Source organism: Typopeltis vanoorti, chromosome 11, assembly GCF_054136105.1.
Source record: "Typopeltis vanoorti isolate ZY-2024b chromosome 11, IOZ_Tvanoo_1.0, whole genome shotgun sequence".
Taxonomy (NCBI): Eukaryota; Metazoa; Arthropoda; class Arachnida; order Uropygi; family Thelyphonidae; genus Typopeltis; species Typopeltis vanoorti.
This window is the reverse complement of record NC_143559.1, coordinates 12,498,784-12,515,741: the sequence shown is the minus strand read 5'-3', so window position 1 is coordinate 12,515,741 and position 16,958 is coordinate 12,498,784. Positions and strand designations below refer to the sequence as shown.

General features: G+C 33.9%; 1 protein-coding gene across 1 annotated transcript in view; it reads right to left on the bottom strand.

Annotated features, from left to right (window-relative positions):
- Nucleotides 1-9,577: 9,577 nt before the first annotated feature.
- LOC150101306 (uncharacterized) overlaps nucleotides 9,578-16,958 on the bottom strand; it is a 230,171-nt gene continuing 222,790 nt past the window's right edge. Inside the window, exon 6 of the mRNA XM_090400758.1 lies at nucleotides 9,578-11,136. Within this exon, the coding sequence (XP_090256884.1) occupies nucleotides 10,670-11,136 (467 nt within the window). The 3' untranslated portion in view covers nucleotides 9,578-10,669. The remainder of the gene's footprint in view (nucleotides 11,137-16,958) is intronic.

Below are 16,958 nucleotides of genomic sequence, written 5' to 3'. Positions count from 1 at the left end.
TTTATTCTGATTTTTCATCAAGATTTAAGTACATCAACTTTGCCTAAAATGTGATACTGTTATTATGTAAATAACAAAATTTTTATAAGAACTTTATCAGAATGATTATGTGAATATGCACAATGCAAAGTTATATTAACTGCATAGAAAGAACAGATAACAGCAACATGATGTGAAATGTTTTTAGTGCAACCTGTATCAGAAAAGATTGTGCAGATATTATCAACAATTGAGCAAAGACCTTGCCAGAGACCTCTTAAATAGTAGACATGCAAAACAAAATAAAAACATAGGATGTTTTCCTCTCCGTATATTAAGTTTTTTAAAATCGGAAGCTGTTTATACTAAGATGGTATCTGCCTGGAACTAAACAAGAAATAATTTCATATCAACTAATATATATCTTGATTTAAAAAAATGCAACTTGCAAGCAAAATGATGCAACTGAAAGTGCATCATTTTTACACATAGAATGAAGCACTGTTTATTCATCACCCCTCATTCAGGCAAGTCTGAATGTTAGTATTTTAGTAAAGAGAATAACTAGCAGTACTAATTGTAAAATTTACTTGTAAATATTACTCAACTATTTCTGACATTGGTTACATAAATAATTTATTTTTCTAAATTATTGTAAGCCAAAGAAATTTTTTGCCTGTTGTTATTTTTACTTTGGCATAATTTAGAATGCATCAATAGCAAAATATTTATTGGAAATGAAACATATATTGGTTTTTATACAATTTTGCATATGGAAATAGACACTGAAAACATTTAATTGAACTCTGTCCAGTAAAGGTTCAAGTTTTCTTAGAATATTATCACAATTTACTTTTTAATTTTTTTTCCGAACTGATTCACTAACTCAATCACATTTATTACTTATTAAATTATACATTGGTCTAAAATAAGCCAATTTTATATTGTAATTTGTGCACAAATCTACAGCTATAAAATTTTGTTTTACCATATTTGTTGGTAAACGGCATATTTCCTTTAAGACAACAAAAATTGCTTATTGGTAGAAAGGTATCTTCAGCATATTAAAACTTTTTAATATATATTTGTATAAATTTTTAAAAAAATACATTTTTCTTGCCTAAAGAATGTTTTGTGAACTCCAAACTGCGATTAAAGTCTGTGACATTATAATATTAGGCATGTTGAAAGAGAGAGAAGGTGGTTGACTGAAAGGGAAGGAGAGTAAGTACTGTATCCAACAAAAATGGAAATAATTTGAGACCTACTTCAGTTTAATACTGGAGTTTCTGAAAACTGCTACTATCAAATATTTCTGTAAATATATTTATTACAACATTTAGTGTAGCACTTACATCTAAACAAGCATTCTCAGTGATAACTTTTGAAAAAGTAAAAACTGTTTCCAGTTAAGCTGAATGCTTATGTGATTCATTAAAAAGAACAACTTCTGTTCTCATATGTTCATAGAAGATTCCAAACGAAATATATTATGCTATATACAGTAATCCCTCAGACACCCACCAGTCACTTTAGGAAATCAGTCTATTGGTCGGTTAAGGGTGGGGGGGTGTAATTAGCTGAATGGGTAGTATATTGTATGGGTAGTCTATAACTAGCTTGTGGCTAGGTTAAGTCTGCACTTAACCTAGCCACAAACTAGTTTAAGTGCAAACAGGTGTTGTCAGGAACTAATTTTTACTTTAAAGCAAATAGTGAAAACATGGGAATGTAACCAAGATCTGTACTTAACTTTTGTAGATGCTGAAAAGACATATGATCAGGTGCCAAGTTGAAAATGATTGTACCATTTATACTACAGAAGTGTAGTGTAAATGATACATTGGTTTATTCAGATTATGGCTGAAACAACTCAGGCTATGAGGCAAGTGTATTATGTCTATTAATGACATGTGATCTAATGGCCACTTTGCTGCTGTACAAGATGAAAAACCCTCCCCCCTCTGCATGAGATTTGCAGTAGAAAATTGCAATGGTACTTTAGACTAATATCTCAGAGTGTCTTAGAATAATATACAGCCTATACTTAAGCAAAAATTGGAAATACCAAACTTGTTTATTTTAAGACAATAATATCATCTTAAATGAGGGTCAGTTCTAAAGTCTAAAGTCTATACTCCTATTTTTAAACAAAACATTTATTTAACAAAGTACACTTACAGGCTTCAACTTTACAGGAGAATTTGAATACATTGTAAGGGTGGACAAGTGAGCTGTCAGCTAAATGCTGCAAAGTGTAAGTTTCTGAAATTTGGTTGGCAAGGATGGGATACAAAGTATTCACTTGGAGAAATTTTAATGGAGGAAGAGGGGAGAGAGATCTGACACTGTTGGTGAACAAGGACCTGGAGTTTAAGAATTACACTGACTGAAGTCATCACATCAGATGATGGCAATAATGCAAAAGGAAAGAGGAGAGGTGGTTCCAGTGTACAGTGTCTTGATCATGTCTCATAGATTACTGTGCACAGATTTAATCACTTGGTTTTCATGTAGATAAGAATATATTAGAAAGATTCCAGAGAAGATTGACTATGGTAGTATCTGATCTTTGGAATGTGGGGACACTTCGACTATGTCCTCTTCAGCAGTCACCAATCTTTCTTTTTCATTCATTAACAGCATCTCACTACAATCATTCTTTCTTCTACTTGCCACATATCAAAAAAACTCTAGAGTTTTTCTTGGCCCTATTTGCTAATATCTGCTTGTGCTGCACTTTTGTTGTGCTTACTGAGTCACTCTCCTCACTTGCTCTTTATGCAACTGATTATTACCATTATTCATCTTGTGCTGCCTCCAAAGTACTTTCTTCCAGATTTCATGCTTCATCCCCTCATACCCCATTCATCCATTTTACACCTACCTTATTCAGCCTTTTGATCTTCAGAATACATTCACACATTGATGCTGTTATGTATTTCTTTGTCAGTTCCCAAGCAGCATTAGGAGTTGAGCAGTATTTCCCTACTGCTCAACTCCTAATTCCATGCTATAGCTCCAAACTACCCCCTAAGCTTGTCATAATCACAGCTTTGTAATTCCACATATATCCTTTCCTCACAAAAGTCTGTATATGGCTAGACACAAACCAGGTGATCACTTCATGATCACTCTCACCAACTGGAGGGAAGTGCAAACCCTACTCACAATTACATCCACTGATAAAATGATTAGATCAGTGGTATCGCGTGCCCATTTAGGCTGGGTGTGCTGTCGTGTGGCTTACGCAACTCGCACTACAAAATGACATCAATTTGACTGTATGATTGCATCGTTATTGACGTATGAAAGTTTCAAGAGTGCATAGTGCATAAGCGCTCATCTTAATTGGTCCAATGCAATTAATTGTAGGATAACTTTTAAATACTTTAACTTATCAATTAATATAATTTTAAATATGGAAATCATAAAGGTCAAATGAACAATAGCTATGCTTCTGCAGCCACTGATTTCTAGGCACTGTTGTCTCAGCACTCACCCTACCTCACCTTCTAGGTGGTTTAAAACTACTGGATTGCTAAGAATTTGACCTATATCTGTATGTCTATTCAAAGGGCTGAAAGTTGTCCATATTTATGACTGCATTGGTCATAAATGTGATGCAATGTTTACACATCTAAATGTGTCTTCTTCATGAAGCATTGGTATATTGTGTTTAATTTTAGGAATCGCGTGAAACCAGGAAATAATTAGGGGAGTCTTTAACGGGAATAAATGAAAAATATAACATCAGAGATATTGCTATTCCGTGGATGTGCACCACACACCTAGCACAGCCTGAATGTTCGCCCCTGGATTAGATCTAAAACTCTTGATCCTTGCATGCCCTCCTTTACATGCCATCCGAGATAGTTATCTCTCAAGTATTCGAGAAATTGGTCCAATGCAATTCATTTTCCTTATTTCCAAATGCTATCTCTTCATTCCAATCTATTTTGCCATAATTAAAATCACCCAAAATAATCACACTTCTCTTGTTCACTAAAGAAAGTTGCTTATACTTTTCATAGAAATGTATAAGCAACTTTCTTTAGTGAACAACCAAATCTGGTATAGTGGGGAGCTAAATAAATAAATTTATATGAAATAAAATGTAAGAGTTGAGTTAGGAATAAAACCATTGATTAAAGACCGCAGATGAGAGAAATGGAACTTCAAGACAGTGTTCAAACAATATTTAACTTAGAGATCTGTAAGTTGGGTTAGAAATAACTGTTGATTCAAGATTAGAGACACCATATATGAAAAAATTATATTCTTTTCTAATATCTATAAAAATATAGATATTAGAAAGGAACTGTTTACCCTGTTAACATTTAAGCATATATAATGCTAGCCAAATCAAAGTTAGTTGTATGGTTACTTAAAGTGGGAAAGGAAAGGTTAGCAAACCAGGTGTTTGATGTCAGGAAAAAAAGCCTGAGTAAAACCAAAATCTGGGTAGATTGTGATACTGTTAGCAGTGTCTTAGAAGATTAAAGTATGACAATATTGGAAATCTGATAATATAACCGATTAATTTGGAAGAAAATCTTTGATTATAAACTAGTCATAATTATGTAGTATTATCATAGTAGTACCATCAAGGGATGCACATATTAATAATTTAATGATAATGATGAGTAAAAAAAATTATTATATATAGTTTATAGAATTAGAATTTTATACATATGAACCTGAAGAAGTCCTTTGTAAAAAGGATGATTTCTGACTTCAGTAGCATAAATTCCATATAACTCATCTGAATTATCTGATGGCTTTGGGAATTAGTTTTGCTGGTTAGTTAACTGAGGAACGAATTGTTAAGAGACCCTGAATATTGATCTTCAAGAAATGGTTATTTGAGATTTGATAATTGAATGATGGAAAACTGAGACATCATTATGTAATCTCTCTCTCTCTCTCTCTATATATATATATATAGATACTAGGGGGCTCCACCCCCCTGGCACCTACGGCGCCCAATTCCCCGAGTTCCAGGCTGGTAAGCCGGTAAGACAAAAAAACGTGACATAAAAACACTTCAAATTTCAGCTTAACTTATTTAATAGATATATACACGAGGGTGGTCTGAAAAGTTCTCGGCCTAACAATGAAAAAAAATTTATAATTTCAAAATTATTTTTCAACATAATCTCCCTTAAGACTAATATATTTATTCCAGCGATGCTCCAGCACCATTATCCTGTCCCTGTAGCGATTCTCAGCAAGATCTGCAAAATATCCCTCTACAACCTGCAATCTTGATTTGAAGGAAAACACTGACCAGTGAGGAAAAGGTTACATTTAGGGAAGAAATAGAAGTCAGAGGAAGCCAAATCAGGGAATAAGGTGGATGTTCCAACAATTCATAGTGCAGATCCTTAATTTTCCCATTGCCAAAACACCTTTGTGGGCATGTGCAATGTCCTGATGAAAGATGATTTTTTCTTCTGCAAACCGGGTCTATTCTCAAGAATTTTTTCTAGTCTAGTCTGGATAAAAAGATCGGAATAATATTCTCCGGTTATTGTTTTACCCTTTTCAAGATAATTAATAAACAACATGCCTTTAGCATCCCAAAACACTGATGCCATGACCTTCGTGCTGATGAAACCGACTTTGTCATCTTTGGTACTGAACAACTGGCTTCTGTCCACTGTTTTGACTGCTGTTTGGATTCTGGTGAATTCATTTCATGTTCCTAACAGAGCTATTATCCACCTTGAGAGATAGCTAATGAATCAAAGCCATGTGAAGCCACCATGAGTGGCCTAAATCTGGCTATTTTACTGATTTCTCAATGACCATATGATTTTCATGCTCTCTAAGGTTTCCTCTATGCTTTTTTACAGATTCACGTAAAAATTAATTTAACAGAAGAAGGGGAAGACATCTCCTTCAATGTTTATTATACCACATCACAACCATATAAGATGGGATGAACTTAACACTTTCATTAAAGAAAAGAGACAAAGAAAGAAAGAACAGTTCCAAGCCAGGCTAAGAAAATCATGACTCATGTGACACAGATAAAAAAAGAATAGGCGATCCTTTAGGTGTTTACAGTATTCTGTTCTAGTGTTTTGGACCAAACAGCTAATAACAAAAAATGTCATGTGTTTTTATGTCAGTAATTGCAAACAAAAATTAGAATACACACAGCATGTAGAGAATTTAATTACTTCACATAACAGAAAAAACCATAAATCCAGATTTAAGGCATCTACTTTTCCTCGAGTCTCAATTGTAACAGAATACGATTTAACAGATCTGATGCTAAAGATGTGGCAAAAAAGTTCTAACACAGTGGGCAGACTGTGTGATGCTATACATTAATAACATGCACTTTTCTTTATTGCTTTGCTTCATAGCTTTAGCATATCTAAACAACCAATCATCTAATCTTACTTCACTCTGTTTGGACTCTGAGCAGTCAGCTGACTACGTCATTTAATGCTTTTTGTATTGATTGTTTAACAATTAAATTAATTTTACAGTTTTTGCACTGCTAATTAAGAAAACTTAGGAATAATAGACATGAAGTAAGGGATATCTTTTGTGAAATATAAACATTTGTATCTTTAAGATGAGAAGATTTGGAGGAAGGAATTGGGGTCATTGAAATTATAACTATAACTGCAAAGTCAATTGTTAAACAACAGTATATCATGCAATATCACCTGCATATGTTCTCACCATTCTACCTGTTTGCACTCACTCTCAGGTGAAAGAGAGAGAGAGGATACTAGAGTTCATTATTCGTGTTTTCTGGTGTGACTGTTGGCTTACTTGAAATTCAATTCTGGTAATGTGTACATAATAAATAATGCATAAATTTTAATTTTTTTTATATAATAAAACACAGTAATAAGTAATTATGTGATTGAGAAAACAAAATGTTTGCCCGCTTCATATGAAGCCAGAAAGCTGAAATTTTGCATGAAGAAGGTATCCCACAATTTTTCTAAAAATTCACTATGGATAGTCAGCAGCCATTACAGAGTACCAACTGTGGAATGTTGCACATGTATGAAAAGACATGCTAGGTCTTTGGGGACAGAGAGAAAGAAGATATAAGTAGTTTTGATTTTTCAAGTAAGGCAAAAAGGAGAAAAAATACAGACTAAATTAAGTGATACAGCATTTCAGCAAAGAACTATGAAATATAGGTATTATAGTGAGGCTTTACAGTAACAAAGTACTATATAAGAAAGCTAAGTGAATTAAAATCTCTTAGGTAAGTGAAAGCAACTATTAATTGGCTAATATTAAGAATTATAGACACGCAAGTACAAGAATATTTTAATATTTGCCAAATGTTTCAGTCTGAAAGTAACAGACTATCTTCAGTGGCTACATAGGAACAGTTTTTAACAAGGTGGAATACCAACAATTGATCATTCAAAAGTAGAACAAGCTGCATGATGTTACAATGCTAAGCATTAAAGAGAGGAAAAAATTTCATTAGAGTAATGATTAAATTATAGGTATTAATTCACAATTTTATATAACAATCTTAATTTATAAATAACAGACTAATGTAGGAATTAAAAGTCTCAATTTAAAAAATAATAATAATAATAATGTGTTATCCTGATTAAACTTTCCCATATTTTTAATAAGAATACAAATACACACTTGGTATTCCACCTTGTTAAAAACTGTTCCTATGTAGCCACTGAAGATATTCTGTTATTTTCAGACTGAAATATTTGACAAATATTAAAATATTCTTATGTTTACGTGTCTATGATTCTTAATCATAATGTCACAAGTGTCTCTAAAGAGTAAAATTGGCTAAAAGTGAGGGACTCTGAAAAAAAAAAAAAAAGGTCCCATGAGTCCCTTGGTTTTGGGAAGAAATTTTTTCCTTCAGGAGTTAAGTATTTTAGCCCTTTTAAAATTTTAAATGTATTTGGTTAAAATTAAACAACAACAAAAAAAAAATATTCAATTTAAATTCATAGAAAAATATCCCTTTACCTATATTTGTGATTATTTTTTATTGTAAACAAGTAGTGGTGGTTAACTAGATTATGTAAAAAGCTTTCAAAGGAAAGAAAAATGTAAAATTTTATTCTAAAAGTACTTTTATTTATTTTTAAAAAAGCACAATAATGTTTTTTTTTTATGTTTTAACTCCCCCAATACTGGATTATTAACTGGACGGCAGTGGCTAAAATCTGAGTATTCAAAAAGTATTTTAGAATTCATATTTTATGCGCTGTATAAAATTAATTACTGAAATCTTACTTGTAATCTCATACGTAAGGACCAAATCTAATGTTAAATTTCTGTTTCGCTGATCTGCAATATATAATATGTTACACTTGATAAGAAATTATATTCTTGTTTTAATCCTTTATCCAAGTGTAAGCAAAGCTTGCAGGTGAAACTTTGTTTGCTTAAGCATGGGTAAAGGATTAAAACAAGAATACAATGTCTTGTCAAGTATTACCATGCTTTGTAATCAAGTGGAAAAACTTTCTACAAAAACAATCTACAATATGTTAAAATATTCTAAATTGTGTAGCATTTGCATTATTACAAAATGCAAAAGAGTATATAAGCAATCTTTTGTTTAAAAAACAAAATGCTTGATACCAGCTATAATTTCTGAATTCTGGACATATACAAATGTATTATATAAGTTCATCCAAAAAGAACCGTAATTTTAGAAACTTATTTGAAGAATTAACTTCAGCAATGGGGGATCTGTTTTAAATGGCACATTGTATTTGATAAGTGTTACTAGCTTTAATTTAATAATAACAAGCATTAGAAAGGCTATTATGATTATACTAGATGAAAGAAACTGGCTCTGCAAGTTAAAAGCAACCCAAACGAATTCTACATTATGCTGCAAATAAAAGAAAGAACAAATGTGAAAGAATAACCCTACTGAATGCATATGATATGCAGGTGACAGATACAGAAGAGATTGTTCAACTAGTGTCCATTTTGATAAAAGCTAACAACTTGGTGTATGCAATATTAAGTTTACTGTTACCTCTTCGTTGGATGAGGAAACTCAGGTGCATGAGAAGAAGGTAGTAAAGTTGTTGCACAAACTAAATAAGAATTCAGCAATAGGGGCTGATAGGATAGCCATGTTGATATTCTATCAACTAAAAGTGTGTTCACTTGAACTAGCCATTCCTTTGACCAGATTATATAATTTGAATCTCAAAATAGGGAAGATTCCACAGGGGTAGAAAGAATGTATGACAATCCAATTGCACAAGAGAGGAGCAAAGACTGATATGTCTACCTATCATTATATCTGGAGTGGTCATGAAGATTTTGGAAAAGTTGGTAAGAGCTTGCATATAAAAATGGGTTGACAGAGAATCTATACTTTGCAATGAACATGGGTTTAAGCAACTTGCTCACATTTTATAATAATGTTACCATAAGACAAGAGGAATGGATACATACTAACTCTGGAGACTGCTAAAGCTGTTTACAGGATTCAGAATGGAAGGCTTTTGCAGAAGTTGGAAGATATGGGATTAGATTATAAACTATTGGCCTGGATAAGAGAACCACTGACTGACAAAAAGTGCTATAGGGGGGATGTGAATCTGCAAGATTTAGGTAAACAGCAGTGTACCATTAGGATCAACTCTTGATCCATTGTTCTTTACATTAATGACATTAAGAAGGATATGACAGGTGACATACAGTTCTTTGCTGATGATGCTGAGATAGGCAGGATAATCAAGGAATGTGGAAATACTTGCAGAATGATTCAAATTGGCTGTAATTATGGATATGATAATGACTGTCAGTTCAATGTTAGTAAATGTAAAGGTGCAATGAAATGCAAATACACTTTGGTGTAATGAAATATCTCATGTCATATAATATTGGTGTGATTATGCATTTTTCCTTTTTAAAAGGCCAAGATATACTCTCACTTGACAGCAGTGTGCAGATTTGTCTCCTGGTTTCTTTGGCAGGGCTGATACAGCAGAGAGAGTCCAAATAAGAGTGTTTGAGATGATACCAGGATTGTGGAATACAAACAGAACATTTGTTGATTGCAGACACTAGCAAACAGAAGAAAGAGGAATGATATGAATGAGACAGCTTCTAAAAGGGTCATAGAGAATACTAGTAGATGAAGTTTTTCATTTTATGGATAGAGCTAGATTTTTCTCTCACAGAGTGATGCGACTGGAATAGACTGCCTTTGGAGGTGGTGAGTACAGGTAGTATGAATTTCAAGAAAACATAGGACAACTAGTGTGGGTGATATGTTACCTCCCTTGATGAGTCCTTCCTTCTGGTAAGGTACCTATTTTTATTTATTTATTATTATTTTTTATGTTGCTCCCACCATTTTTATTTACCATTTGTTTATACTTAGTATTCATTTAAACTACATGAATATGATTCAATAATATATGCTTCTAAATTTAGAGTTATTTTCGGATGAACATGTAGTGAAAATATACCATATTCTAATAAAAGTAATGCTATCTGTATAGAGAAAATACAGTTTATCTTATTTATTACAATCTACTTTCTCTACTAAAAAGAACTCTGGCTAGGTCTATTCTTGGAGGCTATATTATCAGGAATTCTGCTCCTGTCTTGAAGACAACTCTTGGTTCCTCAAATGAATAAATGATTGAATGAATAATAATAACAAAAAAAAAATATATGCAAAAAGACTGAATCACCTTAAGTGGGATAGTGTTGGGAGATCTGACCTATTGACATCATTTGTGGATATAGGTGCATGTTTCAAACTAAACTGGTAATCATTATTGTTATTCTCCTCAGGGGAATGGTCATTATTAAGTGGAACTGTGCCTCTCATAATTGGCACAGCAGTACCATTATAATAAGCACATATGTTACTGCTCTTCTCCAAACTTAAAGGAGTCTCTTCTTGATTTCTAGTAAGAGAGAGACAGTCTTTTGTATGCTGCTGAACAGAAATGTTTTCAACTCCTGAATCCTTAACCTGGTGGCAGATCCTGAAATGTTCTTCTGACAAACTTCGTGTATAAAATCCTATTCCACAACAGGAGCACAAGTTCCTTGAACGAAGCAGATGTGTACGTGTTTTAAGATGCCTGTTCAAATCTGACTGAGTAACACCATTATAGTTGCAAATCTGGCAAAGAAACTGTTTGATACCTAAAAAAAATAGGAGATAAAAACATGTTTGTACAAATAAGGTAATATGTATATAAGTCACAATGAAGGAGGGGGAAAGGGATTTGTTTTTGAAATATACTGTATATAACTAACCAATAATAAAAAGCAGCTGTATACATTTGGAAGCTCATTAAATAAGTATCGGGAGGGACTAATCCAATGAACTAATAATGTTGATCAGGTGATTGATCTAGGCATGGTAGGAATATATGTGGGGTGATGGAATATCAAATCATTTTTTACAATTTGTTGTGCTTGTTATGTGTATTTGTTTCTATAATTATATTTTGCTTTGTTTTCTAAGATTTTTCTTTTATTCACTGATGATCAACGTACACTTTTTACATTAGTAATAATTATCCAGCATTTTTGCAAAACTTATATTTATGCATAAGTCTTTGTCAGTGTGTCTTACCAATAATAGATATCTTGCATATGCTATTATTTTGTTAGCGATCAACATACACACTCCACCCCTTATAATACGTGGAAGGATTCATTTTCATTCAGGAATACGTGAATTTTTACTCACCATATCTGTTTTCTTTCTGAAGACTGGAATGAAAATGTTACTGTAGTGCAAAAAACATTCCATCCCCAGCTGACATTATATTGCAGAAGCAAGAAAAAGTATCTTTGTTGTATCACTAAATACAATGTAATGCATTTGTAACAATTTTAGACAACTAAAATGACACTTCAAAATGAAACACATGTCCCCTCCCACAGATACTATGCTGCATGCATGCAAGCAAAACAGCTTTATTGTAGCATCAAAAATAGTATCTAACTAAATATATTTGTTATAACATCCTCTTCCAAATTTTTTATTTGCAGGAAATATGTGGTAACACTTTATTTATAATGCAGTCATCAGGTACAGAAAACAAACAATTTGTGTAAAGCAACTTTTCTAAAACAAATACAGATGTATATGCATATATATATAACTTGAAATCGGTTTGACCAGCATTTGAGATTTTAGATATGTTAAGACAGTTCACAAATGCTAATTTTACAAATAAAGTTCTACCAAAAAGTTGCAACAAACAGGTTGTATAAACTTTGTGAAAAGGTGCCTGTCTGACATGGATGCTATGTGCATACAGTAACACGAGTTCCTGCAGACAGTGTTGTTAGATCTTGAATGGGGGACTCTTTCAACAAAAGAGTCACTCATACAAATTCTAACAGGAACCACAACACTGAATAAGAACATACTTGTGCTCCTAGCAATCAAACTCATTTTATCAGAAAACATTTCATGTTTAACATAGAAAGGGTAAAATAGAAAATGAGATAATAAGTCTGAGATTTGAATCTGTAATCTGAAATGATGCTATTGAAATAATATGTTTGGATTATGTATAGTATTTTAAACATTAGTATTAAAATTAAGTCCTATGCAAGAAAATAAATGTACTGCCAACAAAAGTCCAAAGGTTGCGGGCTAACCACCATCGGTGACGTAACGCCCAAAGCTAGAGTATTCGTAGAAGGCGATCAGGGCACGCGTTCCCTGAAAGGAGCAGACACCGTAAGGCAGCAGAGTGACATCACCTCGTCGGGACAAATAGGGAGGCCCCAGTGAATAAGTTTCCAGCATGAAAAGAGGGTGCTAAGAAGGGAGATATATATGGTTACGCAGGTCTGGTATCCCCCTGTTTTTTCTGTTCCTGTTTTCCTCGTGCAGACCAGTGATGCAGATGGTGATGTCTAGTATCAACTCTCCTGTGACTGACTAATGCAAGTCCGGCAAGGCAGACGACAGCAGATCCCAAATGCGGGCCATCGGTGAAACTGTGCCGATGAAAGACAGCAAAGGATCTCCTTTGAAGAAGGTCAAGGTAAGTGCCAGCAACCTACGTGATAAGCGAATGTCCAGCAAGAAAGAGTGGCCATTTCGAAACGTGTACGTGACCTCCTCCATGTGGTAGCAGTTTGCAGCAGCAGTGATATCCTACAACAAAGGATGGACGAGAGTCTCAACATCAACACTGCAGAGTGGTAAAGTACTATGACTTTTCTTGCTTTATATTGATAAGATTTTGTGAAAGGGAAAGAATAAGAACCTGGCTGAAAGAAGGAGAACTTTAATGATAATACATCTTCAGGGACTCTCTAACCTTATTAGACTAGCAGTCTGAGAAACCAAGTATTGTATGGTTCCAAGAATATTGTAAAGGGATTGTTAGTTAATAATTCATAAGTTCAGAACTAAAATAGTGTCCTGTACCATATGCATACCAAATTGTATGTGAATAAATATTTAGTAGATGAATTGTGTATAACAGTGAATGTTGTGCATGTGATTTAGATCATTCCTTTAGTATTGCTTTTGCTTGAGATAGAATGCTAACCTCGTATTGTATCTAATATATTGTAATCCTTTTAGCTATATAATAAATATGTTTTCTTATGTAAGCCTATGTGTGATCTAAGCATGAGACTGACTTCACCAATCATTAAATTTTGGACCTATGTGTGAGGGGAATATACAAACAGTTTAGAGTTAATAGGCCATGCCTGCAAAGTTAAGATATCTATAGCTTCCTAATTTACTTTACTAAATTACGTAGCACTTAATTCTGGGAAACTTCCCTAGGACAAGAAATTTCTGTTCTTAGGCTATGGCTGGCGCAGCAAATCAAACAAATTTGTCAGAGTCAGAAAAGGGGAACGGCCCCCAGAGAACTAGTTTATAGATAATCTTAGAAGGCACTAGAGTGATAATAATAGATAAAATAACAGAAATTAACGACATAACAGTGTCTGCACAAAGTGTGACAACTTACATACTGTATAGCAAATACAACAAACGATTCATCTCTTCTAGCTAGTCACTCAGTGAGGCTATCACTAACTTATCGGTGTGAATCACAAAAAATGGTTTGTGTTATGAGATTAATACCAAGTCACTGAATATCATGAGAATTGCTACAGATGCTACATACAATTCTGTATAAGACTACTGTTTTGAACAGTGGTCTCTTGGTATGTTCTCATATGCTTGTCAAGATAAACAAATCTTAAACACAGCTTTTTGTACATGATTTCTCTACTCTTTCTTTGAAGTAGAATTCTGGTCTTTGCAATCTCAATCTGACCTCAGCACAATTTATTCTTAACCAGTTTTACCTTCAAAAATTTTTCTTGGTTTCCTCTCATTTTGCTGGAAATGCCCAATATGGAATTTCCTCTAATTCTCATTTATTTATTTTAAATATCAAATCTTACAAACAAAGTTGTAAAGCCTATAGCTCATCAGTGTATACATGTGGTTAAGAACAAAGAAAATATCAGCTGATGGATTTCTGAACAGAAATGAAAGAGAATGACAAGTTGATTTGGTAAGTATGAAGCTAGACTCTGAATGGATGTTGAGAAGCAGCTGTTCATGTTTTAACAGGCTTATAGGAAAGTGGAGGAATAATAATGATGGTAGCTTGGTAAAACATTGCCCCAAAATAAATACCTATATAAAAGGCATTAAGAAAGAAATGGAATATCTATGAAAGAGTGATTTTTTTTAAAATGTAAATCCTAATTAAGTGGCTAGAACAGTTTATAGGATTACCTTGTCACTAAAGAACACACTAACGAGCAGAGATAAAGAAATTATTATATCTCTTTATAAGGATTTAATACAGCAATATCTAGACAACTGGGTTTCTTGGGAAGAAGAAAGAGATGAAGACAATCAAGAAACAAGTGATCAAGATCCAGGTTCATGAAATGCTCCATATGAGAATAAATTAAAGATTTGCAGGTTATAGAAATTGGCTGATATGCAGAAAAGGGAATATATAATAGTAAAGACATATTTCATACATTACTAGTGTATGTGTGTGGGGGGAAGTGGATATCATCCCTGGAAAAGGCATGGCGACTACATTTTTTACACAGACAGTGATGAATGCGTAGAGACTGGAGTTAGCTGTCAATGCTTTGTCAGCAGGAGTTTAAAGTGAAGTATGACAAATACTGTGTATGTGATGGTTAATGTTTGGTGAAATATTTAGTGGGCCTCCATGGAGATGCCCATTTAATAATAATAAACATACTAGCATACACTAACATTTACTACTAGGAAACAATAAGAAATTTATAATTTTTGTTTATTATAACTCCAGACAATATGAGGGTGTGCAGAAAAGTTGTGTTAATCACCATGAAGGAATTGAGGTAGAATCATGTAACTTACACTTTATCATATCCCCACAAAGTGTTATACACTTGTTACAACTCTGATGCATCATTTGTAATCCTCTGAGATAAAAAAAAGTCTTTCCCTTGTTGCACAAACCAGTCGTAAGCTGCAGATATGACTTCATCATCTGTGGTAAATTTTGTTCCTTTAAAGTGTTTATTTAAATCTGGGAATAGGAAATAGTCAGATGGGGTCAGGTGTGGTGAATAGGATGGGTGAGGCAGACATTGAAAGCCCAAGTTGTGTAGTGTCTGTTGGGTTTCTTGAGTGGTGTGAGCAGGTGTGTTGTCCTGCAAAAGCAACACACCTCTGCTCAGTTTCCTGTGCCGTTTTTCCTTCAGTACCTCTTTCAGTTCCTACAGAGCGGTTGAATAAACTGCTGCTGTAACAGTTACTTTTTTTTTTGAGGTATTTGGTAAGGATCACACCATTCATATCCCAAATGACAATGGCAAGAATGGCAAGACTTTTGGGTTTGGAAAGTCTGTGGCCATGGAGAACCTTTATGTCTCCACTCCACTGACTGTTTTTCGGTCTCTGGGTCATAGTAACGAAGCCATGTTTTATCAGCAGTTACAACACAACTTGGCCACCCATCTGGCAACTGTTGAATATGCTGGGGTACAGTCCCCTGAAGTCTCACACAAAGTTTGGTGAATCTCAGTTGCAGACTTTTCTTGCAGCACAAAAAACTTGATGGCCCACACTTCTATGTCTTTGAATTGCTTCAAAACCTCTGACATGTCTTTTTATATATCCTAAAAGAAAAAAAAAATATAATTCGATGAAACACGGGTAGGTATTTTGTTGTAGGTGTTTATCAAAACTTTTCAGCCCCCCTCCCCTCGTAAAGACATCTATCTTCATAATAATGCTTCACAGTATACACAATACCATAAGAAGAAATAATTAATTTATTAATTGAACTTGCTAATATTTCACTGGCTTTCTAATCAGCAGGGGAGATAGTCATTAGTTTCTTTTTCTATGGAGAATTGAATTTTTGGCTGTTGATTGTTTTCCTTTCAAAGACACACTAGTCACACGATAACCAAATAGTTCATTATCCTTCTCTGTTTATAGAAAATCCACACACATACAGGAAGGTGCTTATATAAGCAATCGCACCACCACCCATCTTAATGACATGGAATGCTCAAAACACACACACACACACACACACACACACACACACACACACACAGTTAGGTCTATTTGTTCTAATGATACAGCCCTTGAGACTTTGCAATACTGATTTTAGCCAATAAAATAAATGTCTTCATTTATATATTTGGTTTAATCCTTTATCCAAGTGTAAGCAAACAAAGTTGGAGCCTGAAGTATTTTCAGTGTTCAGGACTGCGGCAACCTGTGGTAAGTGGAGTAAGATCTGATCACTTGCCTTAGTATCTCCCATAATGCAAAACACATCTCCTTGTATAATGGACCACTACCCAGACTGGTTTAGACCTTTATTGAGGGGTGTTTAAGTAAAGACCTTTCTAAAAATTAGGCGATCCCCCAGACCACTCCCTATGAGTGACTGAAGGATCGCAACTCAGCATTGTTCCACTCAGTGACAGGCTCACCC